The sequence below is a fragment of the Nansenia antarctica genome (assembly GCF_963989245.1).
Source record: "Nansenia antarctica genome assembly, chromosome: 6".
Classification (NCBI taxonomy): Eukaryota; Metazoa; Chordata; class Actinopteri; order Argentiniformes; family Microstomatidae; genus Nansenia; species Nansenia antarctica.
Window position 1 is genome coordinate 50231039 of NC_137676.1, and position 15000 is coordinate 50246038.

The window sequence follows — 15000 nt, forward strand, 5'->3', positions numbered from 1 at the left end:
AGAGATCTGAAAGATTCATATCATGGCGGCTTTATTACTCTTTATCACATGATCCATCAAACATTCTTTATTACAATATTTTCCAATACAAAGTACCATGCATCATCTGTGACAGCCAAACCACCGACGTTTACATGAAACAACACTACAGTTACAGTAGAGACAAATGAATTAGAAGAACAGGATATGAGAAAAGGTCTGACTGATCTGAATAGAGAAACCCACACATTAAAAATCTAAATCACAAAATCATTTAATGTGCAGTGGGGAGTGAGGAAGTCATGGTTCCTTGATGTTTGGGTGGGTCTGGAACACCAAGGCTCAGATGTGGTTGAATCTCCACTCTGTCACGTTTTGGTGGTCTGGGAGACGAAAGACTGAAAACCAGATCACAGTCTCCGAGGGTTTTAGGTCCTCCGAAGTCCAACTGAGGGTTCATCTGTATGGTGAGGTGTGTGTGTGTGTGTGTGTGTGTGTGTGTGTGTGTGTGTGTTTCCCTGGATACAAGTGTCCTCCTTACAAATAAACAAATTAATCAATCAACAGAGTTGGCTGAGTATGTGAACACATATGGCTGGCTGTGTTATGTGACCCTGTCAGGAACAAAGACGTGTTGACTAGAGTCTGAGTTGTACCTCAGACTAATTGGTCTCTATGACCATCCATCTCATAGGCAGCTCTGCAGGCATATGTCCTCTCTGAGCTACTGCAATTGTAGTTCCACCCTGACATTCCCATCATAAACATCAGTAACAAGACTGAACAGGGAGGGAGGGGGCATGGGTGGGGCTCACTCAGTTAGACACACTCAGATACACTCATGGCCATGTGAGGCAGACAGCTTTATGACTTTTAAAAGGTCTCTGTCTCCCTCTGTGGGGAAGAAAGAGGATAAACTGTAAAGATGTAAAGTAGGCTAAACTATACAGTAAATACTTCATGGAGTTATGACCGAGTTATGAATAACGCAGCTTGAGTTTAGAATTGGAATGTTTGGTTCGGCACAAAATAATGAATAAATTAGTGAATAAATAACACTGGAAACAGACTTCGTGGTTTTACAGGAAATCCAAACAATTAACATCTATTTCAATACAGTGAAGGATATCAGTCAGTTGCTTTTTCCACTCGATCGACCTCATCAAGAGCTATACTAGATATTATTCGTTTGGGGCTAAAATGTCACTTGCGCACCCAACTATTGACATGGTCTTGTGGTCTAAATCATCAGATGCATCCACAAGAAAGTGTCTGTCTGTCAGTAACCCTAGCAGTACAGGCCAAAAGTTTGGACACACCTTCTCATTCAATGCGTTTCCTTTATTTTCATGACTATTTGGTACATTGTAGATTCTCACTGAAGGCATCAAAACTATGAATGAACACATAGGAATTATGTATTTAACAATAACGTGTGAAATAACTCTAAATATGTCTTATATTTTAGATTCCTCAAAGTAGCCACCCTTTGCTTTTTTGTTGTTAATAAAATATATTATAATAATAATATTAAATATAATATGTGTTAATAATAATATGTTATTATATATATATATAATATTATTCTTATATATTTTATTAACAACAACACATTTTTATTTTATTAACAACAAAAAAGCAAAGGGTGGCTACTTTGAGGAATCTAAAATCTAAGACATATTTAGAGTTATTTCACACTTTTTTGTTAAGTACATCATTCCACATGTGTTCATTCATAGTTTTGATGCCTTCAGTGAGAATCTACAATGTAAATAGTCATGAAAATAAAGGAAAACACATTGAATGAGAAGGTGTGTCCAAACTTTTGGCCTGTACTGTATATGTCCCCCATACTTCAATAATCAAAATGATAACGTACATCATTATTATGCTCTTTAAGTAATTTACTCTAATTCACGATGACATTTTCTCATGTCAATGACACGGAACTATAAGCTGGCTTTACTGCAGTTCGTGGGGGAACAATATACAGGTCGGACTCCCGTTTCCTCTTAGCCTGCATCGCCCAGAAGAGAACAGGAGTAAGAGTTTATTTATTAAATTACGCGAAAAAAACTGTGCGATTGTTGTATTGTCTTTGACAGTAAGTGGTACGATTGAGTCTTCTCACACCTCTCCGGGTGCTGTTTGCTCTTGACATTGAATAATAGAATAAGGGAACAAGTGGAGGTCCCGAGGCCTGACAGCTGACTGGCTGACATCATCAACAACAGCTAACAGCTAGCGAGCTACATTTGCTACGTTATTCTGGGTCGTTTTTTTTGTTTGTCGCTAATGGCATCGATCTGTCAGCTTCTTAGCGGTGTGAACCAATGTAGTGGTTAACATATAAAGTACACAAAGTGACGGATTTATTTAATGTTAATCTATTAGCGTGCTACCGTGGCTAGCCAGTGTTCTGGCTCTGACACTGACAGCTCTGTGGCTACGTCATCTGTTGTGCAGGCTAACCAGTTTGCGTTCTTGCTCAGTAACTTCAATCATTAACGAAGTTATTGTCTTACCGTCGGTTGACCGTCACTGTATTGTATTCATTTGCTTTCCTTGTTTATTACGGATAGCAGCATGTGATTTGTTTACTTACATTTCATTCCTATCGGTGAGGGTGAACAGCTTTTATGGCATTGCGACCCACACACAGTCAGTCCGAAACACTGTCTTATGGTCCTGTGTGTCTAATGGTCCATGCTTGTTTACATACGTTTGCGAGCTAGTTGTGTAGCGAGTCCAATATGTGACCAGCATTACTGATATTCATTTGTTATGCAGACAGACTACAACATGTAGAAGAAGTGGGATGTATGGTGGATTAGGGAATTAGTTTGGCCTGACATCTGACTAACGTTTTCTTTCGGCAGCAGGTGGAGACATGAGCTTCTCCCCTGTGATTGGCACAGACGTGCCGGAAGCAGCCAATGGGGTGGCAATGCCTGTCCCGAGTGAGAACGGCCCCCACACCCATGCCCCCGCTATCTCTCCCCGGTTCCTGAAGTGTGGGGGCAGGGTACCCTCACTGGATGGGTCCGTCAGAGAGACTGAGAACGGTGCAGCCGACGGAGAGGGAAAAGGCCACAGAGACACACCTCACAACTCGGTGTCCCCCTCGGACACACAACACACACACACGTTACACGCTGACACGGCACACCCCTCCCTCCCCGCGGCCACGCACGCGGCAGATACAGGCACATCCCCCAAAGACATGCCCCTCACCACGGGGACCCCTCAAACATTTGAGACCCAGGACGAGGTTCCGTCTGGGGACTCACCACACACAGGCACCCCCTCCAAAGACACATCACCACCTCCCCCGGGGGACACTCCTAGTGCAGACCCACAGCAGACAGAGACAGACACAGAGACGGGACACACAGAGTCTGCTAGCGGCTGTACTGCAGCAGAGTCTGCTGGAGGGAGAGAAGAAAAGGAGGAGGAGGAGGAGGAGGAGGAGGACGAGAAGCAGGATGAGGAGGAAGACGAGAAGGGGGAGAGAGACGAGCAGCATGAAGAGAAAACAGAGACTGGAGAGACTGCTGAGGTGAGTGTGTCTGTCTCTCTGTGTCTGTCTGTCTGTCTCTCTGTGTCAGTCTGTCTGCCTCAACCTGACTATTAAGCTTCAATATAATCCGTAAAGTGGCAGATCCAAAAGCTGTAGTCCTAATGGTTTTCTCCTGCATCAGACCTCACCCTTAATGTTACTTGTATAGATTTTGTTACAACAGAGAGACAGTCGGAGACAGCCATTTGTCTATGTTTTTCTGGGGCTGGAATTAAAACTGTTTTGTCTGGAGTGTATGGCCCTGTTTCAATGCATCCTTCCTTCTGGGAGGACATCACTGATCTCACGTGAATGGACTGGTCAAAGCAAGCTTTCCACTGCATCGCTTCCACCAATCAAGTCATGTCAGATCAATGATTTGTACAAGGAAGGACAGGAGGAAGGATGGTTTCATTTGAAGAGAGCATTCAAAGATGGCCTAAGTGTCCCTCCTGTGTCGTCCCCAGCTGACAGAGGAGCCCTCCGCGGAGGCCGGCCCCAGCTGCCACACCACGCCCCCTCGGCCTAGGGGGGCAGAGTCAGACAGCAGCCCCTGTCCGCCCCACGTCATGGCCCAGGTGCGGGTCCGGAACGTTCCGGAGCGAGAGCGCATCGTCAGGGGTATGCAGGACAGCAAGAGCCTGGACGAGATCAGCCAGGCGTGTGGCGGGGGAGCCAGGGGTGGGGGCCGGGGGGGGCAGCCGGAGGGCCGCCGGGCCACCATCTCCAGCGCCCTGGAGCTGGAGGGGACGGTCAGCCACGACGGGGATCTGACACACTTCATCTGTCGGAACCTGGAGCTGAAGATCAAGATGAGCTCCAAGCCCAGCCTGGACTGTGACTGCGACTGTGAGTATGGAGGACGGGGGGAGTGTGTGTGTGTGTGTGTGTGTGTGTGTGTGTGCGCATGCGACGTGCGTGCGTGCGATTATAGGGTCTGGGGTTGATGGAGTTGAATTAGTTGAATCGTTTGTTGATAGTCAAAGTTGAAACCATAGCATCAATTTGTTTCGATCGGTGAAAGACAAAGCTTTTCAGTGGTGCGTCAGAGTTAGAGCTGCAGAGAAGGCTGAGCTCCAAACTAAATCAATAGAGCCTTCCCCCTGGTGTTGTAAGGTTTTAGCCCTCAGGAAAGAAGGATGACTCAGGACTCTGCTTGGCTGGAGGAGGATGATTAAGAATGCATTGTAGACTGTTATTAAAGTTTGTCTGTCTCTGTCTGTCTGTCCCTCTGTCTGTGTCTCTGTCTGTCTGTCTGGTATTGTTTTTTGCGTGTTTCGTGTGTGTGTGTGTGTGTGTGTGTGTGTGTGTGTGTGTGTGTATGTGTGTGTGTGGCGCGGCGCGGCCATGCCCACATGTGTCTGTGTTTGTGCCTCCAGCGGACTGCTCGGGTCCTATCCATCGAGGGCGGGGGTCGTCACGGCGACCAGCAGACATCCCTCCCATTGACCCGGCTGTCCTAGTGGACCTGCAGAAACACACACAGGAAGTAGCCCACAGTGTGGAGATGATGATGCGCAGCCTCAATGGAACCATCCAGAATGTGAGCCTTGTTGGAACTCTCTCTCTCTCTCTCTCTCTCTCTCTCTCTCTCTCTCTCTCTCTCTCTCTCTCTCTCTCTCTCTCTCTCTCTCTCTCTCTGTCTCTCTCTCTCTCTCTCTCTCTCTCTCTCTCTCTCTCTCTCTCTCTCTCTCTCTCTCTCTCTCTCTCTCTCTCTCTCTCTCTTTGCTCTCAGTATTGCTCTGTTTTGCTTATTTGAATGTAGTTTACTGTATGCCGGTCTGTACATCTGGTAAATGATTGTAATGTACCAGTCTCAGTGTGACCAAGTGACTTTAGTGTGTGTGTGTGTGTGTGTGTGTGTGTGTGTGTGTGTGTGTGTGTGTGCGCGCGCGCAGATGACTGCCCTGAGTGTTGGCTACATCCAGACCTACAGAGACTCAGTGGACAGTCTGGGGGAGTCTGTCGACATGAGTATAAAGGTATGCGTGTGTGTGTACTATGTATATGATGTGACAGTGTGACCATATTCACTCCTCGTGTGTGTACTCTACTGTATGTATATGATATGACAGTATTACTATATTCACTATAGTGTGTGTGTGTGTGTGTGTGTGTGTGTAGGGAATGTACACACTGATGGCTCGTTGTGAGGAGCTGGACCGCTCCATGCAGCCCATCCACACCCTCGCCGCTCAGATCCGGGACATCAAACGCACCCTGGACGCCCTTGAAACCATCTGCAAGTAGCCCACCCCGGAGCCCCGGCCCACTTACACGCCCCTCATCCACTGGAGACACTTTGCTAATGAGCCCCGCCCCCTCGGAATCACTGCTACTGTACTAATCATGCCGACTGGATGATCTCAATTATTGCCCCTCCTCTGCCGGGGGGGGAAGTCCTGCTGCAAACCCCTCCCACCCTGGACAACAAGTCCCCCCCCCCTGCCAGCCCAGATGGACTAGAAGGAAACTGTTTACTTGGTGTGTGTGCGCGCGTGTGTGTGTGCGTGCGCGTGTGTGCGTGTTTCTTTACCGTCCAACCTGCTTGGTTCAGATTGCACTAACTGCTGCTGTCCACTTGGGGGAGCTCTCTCCCTCTTTCTCTCATGGAGGTTAGCTGGAGAGCGTCGTTTAATGTTAGAGAGTCATTTCTATGGCAAGTGACCCCTGAAGCTACCTGTGGTAGGTTTTTTTAATTTGAGGATGTGACATGGAATGATGTGTGGTGGAGAATATATGTGTATAAGAGAGGGTCTAGTTCTCAGATGCAAAAGAAGCCATTCGCTGTAAAGCTGTGTTTTCCAGGCAGGTGGAGGTAGAAGACGGAGGACGTTGCTCATTGTAATGCATGGAATGAGCCTGTCTTCCGCTTTCTACCTGTGTGTTCCCATTCTTGCTATCCAAAAGTCATTCCCTGCACCCACGCCTCGGCACTGTTGTAGATATGAGAGGATTGAATAGGTGTACGCAATATGGTGACTACAGTAATCATCATTATCACTGCATCTGATATACCAGCATCACACTGCTTAGACCTATCAAATTCTCTGCGATCGACACATCTAAGTGCCTGGTGTTAGGGACTAGGGGATGATTTGGGATTGAGCCTGAGACAGTTCCAACCTTTGACGTTTCACAGGTGTGTACGTAGACAGATGGGTTCTAGGTACGTAGGCATCGTCAGTGTTTGACCTAAGATATGATGACGCGGTCATGGACAGGACTGGGTGTCCGGTGTCCGTTTCCTCTACGAGACCAGGTTTTCTGGCTGTACCATGGCCAATGTACCAAGTCCAAATTCTGGACTTGGATGATGTCATCAGAACAGATCCTGTTCCTGGGGATCGTTCAGAAGGGTCCAATCACGTGACAGAACTTTTAGACAGAAACATATTGTGTAGAACAGGTGTGAGTGTCTTGTGGAATTAGGGATTCATGACCGCTCTGCACGTTGCATTTCTATGTTCATCAGAGTGAAGGTAAGTACTCCTCACTCTTCCTCACTCCTGCCTACATGGTCGGACAGAGCAGAGCAGGAGCCTCCTGGTAGACTGCACCTTCATTGGGTTCAGCTGGGGTCGGAGAGGACGAGATTGGTATTGATTTGTTGGGAGGTAGGGTGTGTGGGTGGGTGGGCGGGAGGGGGGAGGGGTGGCGTTGGCTCCGCTCATCTTCTTCAAACTGGTTCAGCTCGTCTTCTTCGTTGGTATCTGTGTCCAATCAGACGCACCTCTCTGTACATAAGATCTCTCTCTGTGTAAGTAAAACAAATGATTTAGCTACCCTTCGTCCTGACTGTATATTTTACGAAAAATAACAATAAATTTACATGAGATGCAATTGTTTTATGACTTTTTTTCTTCCGCTCCTGGGTTTGGTTATGATGACATGTATTCTTTCAGGGTGGAATTCGTACTTGAGATCTACGCACATACTGTAACTCAAACATTTGCATTAATCTTGCAATCAATGAGAAATGTTCACGATGATTGGAGTTCTTAATAAGATAAGTTATCTTATCTTAGGATTCCACCCTCAGAGTATGTACTATAAGCCATTGGACACATCATCATGAAAAGGTCTAGAGAACCTCAGTTGACATTTACATACTACATTTAAAATATTAGTAAATAAGAAATGTATAAAGTATCCCACAATAGTCATAGTTTATTATAAAGTCAAAGCGGCAGTAGTGATTCATTCGTGTTGATTTGTCTTAAAGGGACACTTCACAAGTTTTTAACACCACATTCATTATCTCCATTGGTGGTAAAAAAAAGAAGAAGATTGATCACAGGGAGTAATTTCCTTAGGACCATTTTGAATACAGAACCTAGAAAATCTGTAGGACCAGCCACATTAGTTCCAGGCTTCTGGTGGGCGGAAGAGAAAAAGTGCACAGATAAATACAAATAACTTTCTTGCTAGATGAAATACACAGCTGTTTTAGGTGAAGAGAACTGCAATGCTAACCACGTAGACTAAACCTCCTTATGACTGACCACTGACATTGTTTGTTGAACTGATTGGTGATAGTCTTGTCTAGTTTGAAGTCCTCTTTTGTATCAGTTTCCCTCAAATCCGAACTATTCCAATAAAAGACACGTGTGAGTCTCAAACACAGAAACATCATTGTCTCTTTTTCAACCCATCCCACAAAGACCACTTAAACATACACCTAGACACTGGTGTTGAGGGGCGACCCTCCACATTCTGACCCCTGACCCCCAAGCCTGAGTGTCCAGCAGGAAAGTATAACCTTCGTCACGCTGCCGTGTCACAGTATCACTTCCTCCCTCACAAGCTCACACTGAGCCTCCATCTTGTATCTTCTCCATTGCAAACATATGTGACCGCCCGTTGTTAACCAAAGACCGAAAAGCTAGCAATGCCAATATCCGCAGTTGGGGGGTATTTCAACCTGGGGAGTGAGTTGACCAACTCAACCCTGTTACATAAGGCAAACGTCTAGGCTAAGGGCGAGGAGGAGCGACAGAGATACGAGCGGCACCGTGAGGAGCGGCGCACTGTGGTCCGGGGATGGGGGTGGGAGTGGCAGTGGTGGTGGGGGCGACTTGGTCCCCTCGCTCAGTTCAGTCAGTGAGGGGGACCTCTGGCTAGGAGGGGGGGACCTCTGGTTAGGAGGAGGGGATACCTGCCCCATCACCCCCTCCAACCCCCCCTGTGCCCCATCCTTGGGGGACTCCTGGTCCGCGGCGGCCCCCTCCAGAGACTCATACCACTGACACTGGAAGTCTCTCTTCCAGGCCTCCATGTTGGTGGGACTCAGCTGGCCCGTGGCCTGCACCCCCTCCACCTTCTCCACTGTCAACCGGAAGTCCGAGGGGGGGAGGTGGAGGAAGGCAGGGCTCTCCGGGTTCTGGCGCACACAGCGGCCACGCCCCTGACACAGGGACTCACTACACAGGCGGGCGGCCGTGGTCACGTTGACGGTGTACGGGCCCAGGACCTCCCGCACGAAGGTAGCCAGCTTTGAGCAGACTCTCTGAGACAGACAAACACACACACACACACACACACAGCAGAGGATAGAGGTTGGTTTGGGGGACTGTCATTTACATTCACAATTTGGTCATTTAGCAGACACTGTTATCCAGTACAACTGATCATAGTGTAAGTGCATGTGTCTAAAGTAAGTGAATCAACTCTACATCACACACCACTTGGTAAACAGAAGGGTGTTCATACCTGGGTCTTAGTAGAGAAGGATTTCTCCCAGATGATAACCCCCGCCGCCCCCATGGCCACACTTTCTCCCATGGTGAAGACCAGGTCTGCCTGCAGGATCAATCAGAACTCAGGTTACTAACAACTGGCTCATATAGCAGTTTATAATGTTATAAACTATAATAAACCAACAGACCAGCGTAATATAAACAATGGAAGCATTTGAGGTGTGGTTGATTTTGCTTGCAGTTTGATATTCTGATCCTCTTTCATTACAGCACATGCCGATCATATTTGGGAGAATTATTGGATGTATTTGTCTCAGATCTGATACAGCCTACACACAGCAAGGTGTCTTACCTCAGACAGAAAAATATTGGTCGACGTATAGGCACTCTTGACCAATGGGAACACAGGCAGATCGTAGACGGTTCCAGCCATAGTTGCCACTCTCAGTGCTTCTCTGATCTGATTGGACGCATATAGCCTCGCCCCCAGTGTCCCGCCCTGCAGCTTCTCCATGGCCAATGATGGGTAGAGGGCGGAGCATCCTTTCCATAGCCACAGCAGCTCGTCGTTAAGGGCCATCTCCGCGGCGCGGCAGCGGCCTGTGTAGTTGCCGAGCAGCTTCTGTGCGGGGCCAGAGTTGTAGCAGCTGGGGTACGGGGACACGCCCCATAGCGCCTTGGGGCGGAGCCTACTCACCTCTGACAGCGTCTCTGTAAAGATGGACTGGGCCGCGGCCTCGAAGTCCACCTGGGGAGATGTCCATGACATCATCAACATTAGACAGCTGGGACATGTACAGTACTTTAGAGCTGTGTATGCAATGACAGGATGAATATATGAAATGAATGGAATTCAAATGGAACATTGGAATGTGTGTGTGTGTATCTCCTCTGTTTTCTTCTTTTATTTTTATTTAACCTTTATTTATACTGGGGAGACAGACTGAGATCCTAGTCAAAATGCCTTTTACAATTAATATCTAAGTGAAAAGAAGCAAACCTTTGCATTTTTTTTTTTTACTTGTTACAGTTTTAAAATAATAAAACAAGTAAAAAGGCATTGTGCAAAAGTTTGGGAACCCTGTCAGCTAGTATTTTTCCCCATTCTTCCTGGCAGAACACCTCTAGCTCCGAAATATTCTTTGGCCTTCTTGCATGCACAGCATGTTTGAGATCTCTCCACAGATTTTCAATAATATTCAAGTCTGGGGACTGTGATGGCAAAACCTTCATCTGTCTTTCCTGGAGATACTTCATGGTTGATTTTGAGGTATGCTTCGGGTCATTGTCTTGCTGGAATACCCAACCTCTCTTCAACTTCAATTTATGGACTGACCTTAGAAGATTAGCCCCTAGAATGTCTTAATATTTGGTGGAATCAATTTTTCCATATTGCCTGTGCCCCCAGCTTTCTTGCCTTGACTTCAGTTGTTCCATTTATTTTCCATTGATGATGTTTCTGACAGTGGAAATGGGTAGGTTGAAACTTTGCAAGAGTTTTTTGTAGCCTTCTCCTTAATGGTAGAAGTGAAATATCTTGATTCTGACATCCTTGGACAACTGTTTAGAGGAACCCATACTTTTTAACACCAGACACAACAGCCACTGCAATCGGATACTTTAGAAGGCTTGGAGTTACTTCAGAATATATAGTTCAACCCTGGAATTATATTCACCTGACTCATTGAAGCCCTAACAAGTAAATCACCTTGGTCTGGGCTTTAGTAACCATCTTCTCAAAAGGCAATAAAGAATAATCCAAAAGGGTTCCCAAACCTTTGCACAGGTCCCTTTTCCTTTTTTATCATTTAAAAACTCGAAAAATGAAAAGAAAAAGAAACCTTGCTTTAAAAAGGTGTCATGTATAACTTTGTAGCGTTGAGTGTTCAGATTTGCTTTCAATCACTTGGAGATTAATTGTAACAGACATTTAAACCAGGGGTGCCCAGATTTTTGCACCCCACTGTATGTATACAATAACAAAACAACACATACAAGTAAAATGTGTGTGTGTGTGTGTGTGTGTGTGTGTGTGTATGTGTGTGTGTGTGTGTGTGTGTGTGTATGTGTGTGTGTGTGTGTGTGTGTGTGTGTGTGTGTGTGTGTGTGTGCATGTAGAGAACAGCGGTCTTACCTGGGACCACTTCTCCACCTCCTCGGGGGTCCAGTCAGGGAAGAAGGTCCTGAGCAGTGCTCTAGACTGCTCCAGATAGAACCCCTGTTTCTCCCTGTTCCTCCCCCACTGGGGGGCCCACTCCTCCCACCGCAGCACCCCCAGGCCCTGGAAGCCCGGGTTGGGCAACGCCAGCACCAAGTCCTGCCCTGTCTTCTGGAGGTGGTCATCAAGCCTAGTGTGCTGAGGGAGTCCCCCGTTCACTGGCGTGTCCTCGTCTGTAAAGTAGGGGTAATTCCCTAGCGTGTCCTCGTAGAACATAGCCACCTTCCCGTCCTTCTCCATGCCGAAGGCCCCAGGGTCTGGCCGGGCGGGGCACGCCGTGTCGGGGATCCCCCAGAGCACCAGGAAGGGCTGTCCACGTAGCAGAGGGGAGAGGGCGGCCTGAGAGGGGCCTCCGAGGCTGGGGGAGGTGAGGAGGAGGAGACCCAGGAGGAGTGGTGGTAGTAGGGCCACCCGGGGCCTGTGTGGTTGTGGCCCAGCCCGACGCCCTGTCCTGGGCCTCGGCCTCGGCCTCAGCTCAGTCCACGCCATAAGGCCGCCTCTGGGGCTCTCTCACTCCTCCAGACCCTCGCGGACAACCATCCCTCTGAAGACACACAGAGAGGCATATTAGTATATTATTATTATATTGCATATTATTATTATACTGTCTATTATACTGTCTGGCTGAAAATACAAAGGTGAAATTAGGTGAATTCCTGCCGTCCTTTTTTCTAATATTTTGGAGTGCCGTCTCTCCCCGTTGTACCATGAACTTGAGATTCAGCATTCAGTCTTCTTGAATTTGGGATTTCTTCAACCAACGGTAGAGTGAAGAATCTCACCTGTTACACTCAAGGCATATTAGGGCTTGGAGGAGAAGACCATTCCAGTAACACTTTACATAGAGCATACAGTTATAAAACATTCATTAGAAGACATGTATTTTTAATCATGTATTAAGCATGTGTGACAGATTATAATGTTTTATATCTTCTCATAGTAGTCCTGATGTATTATCAGACATCTTGGGTCTGTTAAAGTTATAGACATCATAATTCATTATGATGTTATCATAAGGCATCATACATGCCTATAAAGATGTACAATGTATTATTGGTCGTGTATATAAATACAATATATGCCTCATAGAAAGTGTTACCAGCCTAGCGGGGGAGAAATCACCAGTTAATTCTGATATGACTCCTACACCAGTAGATCTGTTTATCACATTCCCCATTCGGTTGTAATTTTGGGAACTATTTCTTAGTGCATGACAGAAATCACCAAAATCTATCAAAAAATAAATCATTAAAGCATTGTTTTGTGTGTGTGTGTGTGTGTGTGTGTGTGTTTGTGTGTGTGTATGTGTATCCTCTATACAGACATTATATTAAACACTTCATCATAGATTTGTATGCTAGCATCTGTTATTGTTGCCCTTTCGGAAAATAACACATCACATCTGAGTAGATGATCGATTACATGAGTAGGCCCCCTGTATGTGTGTGTGTGTGTGTGTGTGTGTGTGTGTGTGTGTGTGTGTGTGTGTGTGTGTGTGTGTGTGTGTGTGTGTGCGTCAGCAGCAGCACAGACAGAGCGGAGGAGACGTAAAGGAACAAGATGCCTCAGGAAGGTAATTACCTTGGCCTAATTGGATTGATTAGTGCCAGCTTCGACACACTGCCTACGCTGAGGATCTTTAAAGTGTGATCCACTCTAATGCACAGCCAAGCATAACCAATCAAACAACGCAACGGATGCATGCCTTTGACAGATTTTTCCCTATTATACCTTATAGAGATCATTGATCGCTATGCTTGCCTTGTGAGAGATAATGGCTCCACATTGTGTTGGTAGAGAGACTTCATCCTGTCTTTGGGAGGACCTTAATCCCCATGGCGTTAATCTGCTGCTCGTCGTTTATCAATCTGTGGGGGCGAGACTAGGCTGAGACCCTACCATGCTTGAGTGGCCATTTCCAAGATAAACCCAAGAGATCACGTGTCGACCCTAAAATAACATGTTCTTTGTCTCTCACTACTATGGACTATGTACAGTACAGCTGTAAACTGGACATGTACCTTGACATGTACCTTGATGTGTACACGGATATGTTGATTCATGTAAATAGCGAAATAAATCAAATGAAATAATAAATAGACATGTCTTCTCTCAGTTGTGGTCAATAGCAGAGGCTGGTGGAGGTAGACATCGGAGGACAGGCTCATTGGTATCAGGCACACGTGTTTGATACCATTTCTAATTCCATTCCATGCATTACAATGAGCCTGTCCTCCGATTTCTGTTTTCTACCTCCATCAGTCTCCCCTGGTGATAAATTGTCACATGCTGACACATTGCTGACACCCCAAATTTCGTTGTATGGTACCTGTACTATATCAATGACAATAAAGACCATTCATTCATTCATTCATTCATTCATTCATTCATTCATTCATTCATTCATTCATTCATTACTGAAGTCAGGATGTGGTTCTGTGTGATTGTCCCATACGATGGGGTACAAAGGCTGTCAAATCTTCAGACTTTATTCTGAAAAATGTAAATAAATGTCAACGTTCATCAATGACACACTCGCTAGTCAAGCTAACGAGTAGTCCCAACTACTACCTAGTTAGTGTAGAGTAGTCGGCATTACTCCATTGCATTGCAATGTTTGGCCAGACTAGCGAGTGTGTTATTGATTTTCAACCACGTTGAAATGTATTAAAATTTTTCTGAATAAAAGTCTGAACATTTTGATTGGTTGCCGACTTGTTCCTGCTTTCACCAGCTGCTGTCACAATGATGCACCCTTCATTCCCTTCCTGGAAGGTAGGCTTGAGTGCCATTGTAGACGCCATGCTCAGACCACATAGGATTCCCTCAGGATTCCTCTTTAAAGAGCACTATTTTCAATCAGTCATGTTTTGATGTTTGCTATAAATGCTATAAATGAGTCCTAAACATAAGTCATGAGTCTCTGTCAATCTGTTTCTATCTATCTATTATATGACTGTAACAATCGATCCTACTTTTACATTATGTAGACCTATGTAGGTCTACAGTTTTCCATCAAAAGTGTAACTGAAATGTTGTCGCCTGTCAAAAGACAAACAAACATATATTTTAATTTAGTGCTCATCAAATCCTCATGTTCTACATCACTTTAGTAAATCAGAGTCTCCTCTTCACTGACGACAAAATATTCCAGTATTATTCCACTATTTTCAGGTGACAACGACTAGTGACCCACCACAGAAGTAGACACCACTGATCCGAGGGCTCGATACTGATCGGTGAGATATTGCTAATATAGATCATGGGTTACAACCTGACGGTTAAACTCACCTCACCATGGATCGTTCCCAATTGCGGGGGGGTTAACTGGATTCACCTGTGCAGGGTTAGGATGCTTCTGATTGGTGGGAGCAGCAGAGGTTAGGGGTCAGAGGGCCACAGGTGAGAAGGTACTGTAGGCTTCGCTGGGTATCCTGATGTGATGTCCAAGTGAGGTTCAATGGTGAGATGTGTATCATTCTGGAGCCTGAGCAGAGAGGTTGGTGTCTATTCAAGAGTCCTGTGGTCAACCATAGAAAGAACAG

At 46.0% G+C, this 15000-nt stretch overlaps 3 protein-coding genes across 3 annotated transcripts in view; 2 read left to right on the plus strand and 1 right to left on the minus strand.

Annotated features, from left to right (window-relative positions):
- Positions 1–15000, plus strand: part of celsr3 (cadherin, EGF LAG seven-pass G-type receptor 3) — a gene marked incomplete at its 3' end in the record, with an annotated part of 317293 nt that overhangs the window by 157132 nt on the left and 145161 nt on the right. The gene's annotated exons all lie outside the window — the stretch shown is intronic.
- On the plus strand, positions 1968–7149 carry borcs6 (BLOC-1 related complex subunit 6). Its single transcript, XM_080534609.1, has 6 exons — positions 1968–2021; positions 2859–3538; positions 4006–4387; positions 4918–5081; positions 5437–5520; positions 5663–7149. The coding sequence occupies exons 2-6, from the start codon at positions 2870–2872 to the stop codon at positions 5786–5788; spliced, it is 1425 nt and encodes a 474-aa protein (XP_080390735.1). The 5' UTR covers positions 1968–2021; positions 2859–2869; the 3' UTR covers positions 5789–7149.
- LOC308160667 (hyaluronidase-1) lies at positions 8493–11944 on the minus strand (the record flags this gene model as incomplete). The annotated part of the gene is made up of 4 exons (XM_080534610.1): positions 8493–9047; positions 9251–9340; positions 9590–9985; positions 11372–11944. The coding sequence occupies 4 exons, from the start codon at positions 11942–11944 to the stop codon at positions 8493–8495; spliced, it is 1614 nt and encodes a 537-aa protein (XP_080390736.1).

Excerpts from the sequence above, each read along its gene's own strand:
- borcs6 (XM_080534609.1), top strand. The coding sequence starts at position 2,870 with ATGAGCTTCTCCCCTGTGATTGGCACAGACGTGCCGGAAGCAGCCAAT. Across the intron at positions 3,539-4,005 it reads AGACTGGAGAGACTGCTGAG|CTGACAGAGGAGCCCTCCGC; the intron begins GTGAGTGTGTCT and ends TGTCGTCCCCAG. Across the intron at positions 5,082-5,436 it reads TCAATGGAACCATCCAGAAT|ATGACTGCCCTGAGTGTTGG; the intron begins GTGAGCCTTGTT and ends GCGCGCGCGCAG.